The 7,466-nt window shown below is 35.3% G+C and overlaps 1 protein-coding gene across 5 annotated transcripts in view; it reads left to right on the top strand.

Annotated features, from left to right (window-relative positions):
- The window catches only part of Diaph3 (diaphanous related formin 3), a 471,820-nt gene that overhangs the window by 193,320 nt on the left and 271,034 nt on the right, over positions 1 to 7,466 (top strand). For all 5 annotated transcript variants that reach the window (XM_031361487.1, XM_031361488.1, XM_031361490.1 and 2 more), the window contains 2 exons: positions 1,388 to 1,696; positions 2,455 to 2,569. In XM_031361487.1, coding sequence (XP_031217347.1) covers positions 1,388 to 1,696; positions 2,455 to 2,569 — 424 coding nt within the window. The remainder of the gene's footprint in view (positions 1 to 1,387; positions 1,697 to 2,454; positions 2,570 to 7,466) is intronic.

Genomic DNA, 7,466 nt, shown 5'->3' with positions numbered 1-7,466 from the left:
AGGAAAATTTATGCTATAAGACTGAAATAAAATAAAGGAATCCCCTTTATTGTTTAAAGTCTTACACAGTGACACTCTCTGTTCATGGGTATTGGAGTAGATACTTAGTAATATAAGATCACCATTCACAGTCATTCTTCAACAACCTAGCACATTTATTTTTATTTTCCTTCCTCTATTCCCAGCACTGTAACCTATGTTACATATGTGTTTTATGTGTATACTGAGATATATGGATATATTTATATATGCATATCTTAGTATAAAAATAATATGTTAGTAATTGTCTTGTTATAAAAATTAACCCAGAGCTCTTCTGCATAATTTTATTTTGTTTATTTGTGACATTTGCCTGCCCAAAGCCCCATGCCCCAAGAAACTTGGTATTCCTTTATCTCATGGCTATGGTCTTTACTTGCATTTTTGTTTTTGTTTTTTATTCATTTACCTATTTCATTCTTTCACTTGTGTACCTGTCAGGGCCATTGGGTGATAAACCGAACATATCCTTCATCAATGAATTAAGCTTTTCTTTGGTCCTTTCCATCATTGCATCATAGCTTTGCTGGTTGGTTGTGAGAAGAGCAGGACTGCATTAGGACATGATGGCGTGTGCAGGACAAGGTGTTTAAGGAAGGACCTATTAGTTGAGAATGAAGGAGCAGGTAGAAGACAGGGTAACAAATGTTCTGGGCAAGTGGAGCAATGGATATTTGGAACCTGATATTAGTATATTCCATGTACGTATTTGAGTTTGTATTATACATTGAATTAAAAGTACATCTCCTAATGATGTTTAGGAGACAGGCAGTTTTAGATTCCTTTCCCTCTATCCAACATGTATTGAACACTGTGAAGAAGACTAGAGCAAAGGTATGAACGTTGGTAATAACATGTATATATATTTTCCTGAATCCTCTCATATGTGAAATCTTATTATCTATAGGAAACATAGACATTTACTAAACTTTCTGTATTCTGAGGAAATGTAATAGTGTAATAATGTTTTTGTATGTGTGTGTGTGTGTAACACCATCTGTACAGAGATTGTCTACCCTGCTATATATATTCTCTGCATACTGTGAATGGACTTAGTTTTTCATAAAGCTTCTAGTGATACTTGGAGACTGCTAACAGTTTAGTTTTCTAGCCTCATGGACCCATTTCTAGCATTAACTGCTTCACAATGGGGAAATTACATTTTCTCAAGAATGAAAGTTGGAAATTGGAAGAAATTGGTCAAATTGGAAGAAATGTTTTTAGAATTTTATAAGCAATTGTGAAATACTGGCTTTTTAAATTTAATAACTTATTTTTGAAAACACAGTTCTCTTGCTCTTTGCGCACACATTCTTAGTATTTTGCTATTTCTTTTTCCCTTCTCCAGTTTGGTGCCTTGCCACCTGGTACAAAAATTCCTTTGCAACCTTCAGCAGAAGGAGAAGCTGGCTCTTCACCCCTTCCTCCTGCTCCACCAGCTCTCAGTGGAGGGGTCCCACCTCCCCCACCACCCCCTCCTCCACCACCTCCACCACTTCCAGGAATGGCAATGCCTTTTGGTGGCCCCATACCACCACCACCTCCCCTAGGATTTCTCGGTGGGCAAAACTCTGTTCCATTAAACCTGCCATTTGGGTTGAAACCAAAGAAAGAATTTAAACCTGAAATCACCATGAGAAGATTGAATTGGTTAAAGGTAAGGCTTACTAGTGGGAGTAGACATTCTTCTTCCTGGATTAACACTTAAATTTAGATTTACTAATACATAGTTTATAGTGGGAACTCTGTCCTAATGACAATACATGATATGTCATATATATCATATATGGACATATATTTTATCTTTGCATCATCATTTTTTTGGAAATGTTGAAGTCAAGTACTTAACTTGTCTTATAATTTCTGATTTGTAAATTTGGTATGAGTTGACAATTTCATGGAAATTTGATTTGTAAATAAACTGATAACTCACTTTTATTGCCTTTAACTGTTTACATATGAAGTGTTTCTCGAAAATTCAAAATGTTAGCGTTTATAGTTCTCTTCCTGTTGGGGGCTATTAGCTTGCACATTGGTCATAGATATTCTGAATACCAGTGAGGGATGGTCTCCTGATCATGTAAATGTGGGAAATTGTGTGTGATATTAACTCTCTTCAGGATGGATGTTGCAAATGAACATTACTAATATCTGAAATCACAGCTAAGAAGAAACAAATTAATCTTCAATACATGTAGCTTCAAATCCACAGGCATTTGATCATGAAAACTGTTTTCTTCTCCATAAGACAATATTCAAGATCTTTCTATCACTGAACAGACTTTGGGGACATACCTTAGGGAGATGACTTCATAAACATCTGCTGGAGCCCTGGGATGTTGGTCTGTGCGCCGTGATTGGGCCAGGATGGGTGAAGCGTCCAGCTGTTCACGTGTTGCTCTTCTCTGATTACAGATCGGACCAAATGAAATGTCTGAGAACTGTTTCTGGATAAAAGTAAATGAAAATAAGTATGAAAATAGGGATTTGCTTTGTAGACTTGAGAACACATTTTGTTGCCAAGAAAAAGGTAAGTTTAATAGTTTGGTTATTATTTTTATTTTGAAAAATTTTAATGTTGATTCTTTATATTTACCAACGTGTAAAATACACCAAGAATCCCTTATTTCTATTACTGATTTCTACTACTATATTTCTACTGCTAATATATATGTAAATAATCTAATGAAACATTTCAAAGCAGTTTTTCCTCACACAGGTGATAACATGAACAATTTTAAAGTGAAAATGCTGACTATGCACTTTGATGCTCAGTTCTCTGTGTAACATCTTTCAAAGCTGGTCTACTGAGATCAGCTAGGCTTTCTCACAGCTGAGAATGTCCAGAGACAATGTTAAATGAAATTTGGGTTTCGCCTTGGTATATCTAGAGAGGAATCAACTTACTAAATACATGTTGTTTACTAACACAGTGCTAGATATACTTCATGTGTAAGATTCAAATTGATCATCACTCCTATTTACAAATATTGGCTGAACCTTAAAAATTCATTTGTATCTATTGAAATGCTTCCTAAAATATAATCGTAAATTAGAAACTCTTTAAGAAATAATTCTAAATTATAAACTTTGTCTAACATGTAATTGTAGAATTAGTAGGTATTTCTGTGTAGTATTTGTCTTGAATAAAATATTGAAAATTCTTTATTGTGACCTTTAAAGACAGCGAGGAATTTTTGATAAGCTCACCCAAGGAAACTTGTGAAGTAAGCAAGTCTTAATTTTACCTTTTGATTATGGTGAATCAAAATTTCCTTTGAATAAGATTAGTTCAGTCTTCAGGCAATCAAGGGAAATGTGTGTAGTTAAAATATGTATTTACATGTAAAACACTTCAGAATTTCAGATTTCACAATCTGGAATTGATTAGTTTTCCCTTCGTCTTGCTGGTAGGGAAAATGGTGGCACCTCGAAGCTATTTAGGCACCACTGAGCTACCTATCTCTCCCCGTCTTACTCTGATTACTTTCTTAATTAATGAGGCTCAAAAGGGAAACTTGTTAGCATGTCTTTAATTTAGCTGTAGTGTTAGCCCTAAATGAAATAATTGGACCTTTAAAAATTCTTAAGTCATCTAACTTTAGCCTTGAGATTCATGGTTGCAAGGGGGAAAAATCCATTTGTTAAATTTGATACTGGTTGACAGAGTAAGGTGTGATTTAGGGTTCTTCTCTGCGTAGCCTACTCCTGTGTGCCTCTGCCTCATTTTGGCCCTTTGCTATAAAATTTCTCCCTCAACTCCAGCTGTCAGTGTCTACACCATATGTGTCTTCAGCTCACCTGCATCTTGGATTATGTTTATGCATTTAATCCTGTGACTGTGAAGGATACTTTTTACACTGAATAAAAAGAACTTGAAAGCCAGGGTTGTGATCCTGAGCAATACCAACATTTCATCATGACTATGAGACATGGTTTGTGAAATGACTATTTCTTTGATGTTGATCTCAGCATCAAATCATTCCTTGAGAGCAGTCATGATGAGTCCTGGGTATTTTTCCGATGTTTCTAGTACATAAGCATTTTAATGAAAAGGGGCAGCCACTGTATTACTTTTAGAGAGAAAGTATAGACATTTATTGGGAGTGATCCAAATGAAAGGAATAGGTTTTTTCCCAAACTCATGTGTGGATGTGTTTGGCATGGATAGGTGGTTATGTGCTTTGGGCCTATCTGCTGTAGTGTCATGTGTAAGTGCTCATACTTGCCTATGTACAATGATCCCAAAGGTTGTTACACTCTATCATTTCTGAGCTCAGAGTCAAATCTTGCTCCTTAACATTCTTTAGTCCAGATCACAATCCTATTACATTCCCTGATGTGGGGAGCCGCAGCTGCCACCATATATATATAAAACACCTGGTCTCCGGCCAGAGCAGAGAGCATTGAGATAAATAAGCCTTAGTTGGGAAAGCTGTGTGCCTCTAGTTTGTGATGCAAGCTGGCATGATTTTCCCACAGCCTATTATGCTTTGCCACGTAGCTGATGCTGATTGGGACCAGGGAAAGTATTTAACCCACAAGGGCTGGGGGCTGGATAATTATTAGGAGTAAGTATGTAGGGAATAGAAGTAAGTAGATATAGAAGTAAGATGTAAAGATAGTAAGTAAGATAAGTAGAGTAGTGAGTAAGTATGTAGAGACATTAAGTATGTAGAATTAGGGCTGGTGATGGGTTAGAAGAGATAGTAAGTATGTAGAATTGGGGCTGGTATTGGGATAGGAGAGAAGATGTAAAGATAAAAGTAAGATGTAAGGATAGATGTAAGATGTAGAATTAAGAGTAAGTATGTAACTAATAAGATGTAACTAATAAGATGTAAGTAGTAATAAGTAAGACGTAAGAAGAAGACATAGAAGAATATAAAGGAAGCTAGCTAGAGAAGAAGTAAAACTCAAGGTTCTTGATTAAACTGCATGGAGAAGGGCTCAGTGTTTGCCTCCTTATTTCCACTGGACAGGTAAGGCGGCCGACACCCTGAGATTTCTGTTTGTGCGAGGTAGGCGTGGCTGATTTTAACCATGAGTTTGCATTTGAAGTAGAGTCTTCAGTTAGTGTGCAGTGTGGTGTTTATACCTGGGTGTCTGCGTTTTATTGTGCTGAATCCTTGCAATGAGGAGTTTAGATACTTCTCAGTTCATAAGGATGGAAATTCAGTCGAGCATTTTACTGTGGACATAAGAATCCTGCATGTTTTTCTAAGCTTGGGAAATACATAGTAAGAATAAAAGAGGTGAATCTAATCAAATAGACCCTTGAATTTTTTTTTTTTGTCTGTATTTAAGCCCTGATATTTGTGACAGACTTAGACTTTAGTTTTTGGTGCACTTTTGTTCAGGTTGTTGGGATTTGTAGTTCTCAACATCCTGCAAAGTGGGGTGGACCCTGTAATCCCCATTGAGCTCCTGTGCTTACAGGGCTGGATTCTTTTCTTTCTGTCTTTCCTCTTCCCCCCTTTGCTCATTCCCTTCCTTTCTGTTCAGTCCTTTTTCTTACCTCCTTTAAAATATATATGCATATATATACTCACACATATATACATACATATATATACACATGCAGTCATATAATATATACTTTAATCTGTGTATGTATGTATGTATGTATGTATTTATTTTTAGGAAGGCCTTCACTGTTTGGCTTGTCTGGCTTAGAAGTCACTATGTGAAACAGGCTGTTCTCGAACTCAAAGAGGGGGATGAAATCTGGACTGTAAAAAAGAATTAAAGAATAAAAATAAATAAATTCAAAAAAGTTAAAGAAGGTTGTCTGATAATCCTTCAAGAAAATATTTTTATTTTATCTTATATAAAATTAGTTTACTTATACAATTTGTTATTATATAATATATAATATATAATGTTATATTATTTTGTATGTTTTATTTATTTTATATTTGTGTGAAATTCTACATACTATATGTGGGAGATATATGAAATTATGCCACTTGGGCCATCAATAGTTTCCCAAGAGAAACATAGACTGTCAATAATCAGACATAAGAAACCTCACTAAAATTTTTTGTATACAATCAGTATCTGGACCAAAAAAATTCTCCAGCCTTTGGCTCCAGATGTTTGGGTTTAGGGTAAGTCCCAGCATACCCAGCCGGTTAGTCTTCATGTTAGCCTGGTATACATTAGGGCAAGTCCCAGCATACCCAGCTGGTAGTCTTCATGTTAGTCTGGTGTACTGTTATTGTGTCATCACTGTTCTCGTGATCATAAAGTGCTTTTCACTTTACACAGAGCCATCTTTCCTCACCTGACCATAGTCATAGTCACGCTCTTGCAAAGGATAGAGAATATGGACGTTCTCTTTTGACTCCTGTTGTGCATGTATGTATATTTAGTATATGTATAAGTTTATGCGCATATGTATGATATACATGTGTAGTCTTCCTATGTATTTCAGTTAGATATCATCTTCTTCTTAAATTTAACCTTTTCCCATTCATATCACTGTTCCAGTGAGAAAATGCTTTCATCATAACTTTGAAAGTATACATAGTCTCTAAGCCTTTCTTTTCGAAATATATTTGGAAAATGTCCAAGCTTTTTTCTTTTCTTCTTTTTCTTCTTCCTCCTACTTACCTGTTCAAATGACTCTCGCTATTGGACGGCTATTATTCAAAGCAGCAAATGCTGCCGGTGATTGCATATTCAGCTTTGTCTTAGACATTTGGAAAAGTGAGCTGAATCAGAGGACCTTTCCCATTAATCCTGTTGCTTTTACAGTCTTAGTAAGTCTTAGAAAATTTAAACATCTTCTCAGTTGAAGCATATGAATGAAAAGTGGAACAAAACATACTGATCTGGATTTCAGAAGAGCCGCATAGTTTATACTTTTTAGCTTCTGTTAATACTTAACAAGGCTATATAAGGCACTGTTTATATAGATCAAATTTAATCACAATATTCATATTTTGAACATTTGGTATCATCAAAGCAATGCTAATCACTCTCTCTCTTTTACAAGATTGGAAGCATCTGTTCTTTTTTACAGGTTGTTGGGAAATGGATTATAGTATCCTAACAGGTTATTGGTGTTGCATTTGTCAACTAAAATTAATATTAATTCCTTTCATTATTCACAAACTGTTAACTTAATAGGGATGAAAGGGCTTTCTGGAAGTATATGAATAATCTAATTCATTTGGACTGATTTATTATGAAAATCTGGTTTCACATTTGTTAACATTTTGAAGTAATCACATTTTGTAACAGGTGAGTCATATTTTCCAGATACGGTTAATAAACTGGTTTATAAACAATTTTCAACTGAATGGTTATGGCATATGGAAATAGTTCATGGATTTTGTACTTAAGAAAACGTCATGCTAAAACGGCAACCAACAAATTGGGAAAAGATCTTTACCAACCCTATATCTGATAGAGGGCTAATA

The sequence above is a fragment of the Mastomys coucha genome, unplaced genomic scaffold (genome assembly GCF_008632895.1).
Source record: "Mastomys coucha isolate ucsf_1 unplaced genomic scaffold, UCSF_Mcou_1 pScaffold9, whole genome shotgun sequence".
NCBI classification, from domain to species: Eukaryota; Metazoa; Chordata; class Mammalia; order Rodentia; family Muridae; genus Mastomys; species Mastomys coucha.
This window is presented reverse-complemented; position numbering and strand designations above follow the sequence as displayed.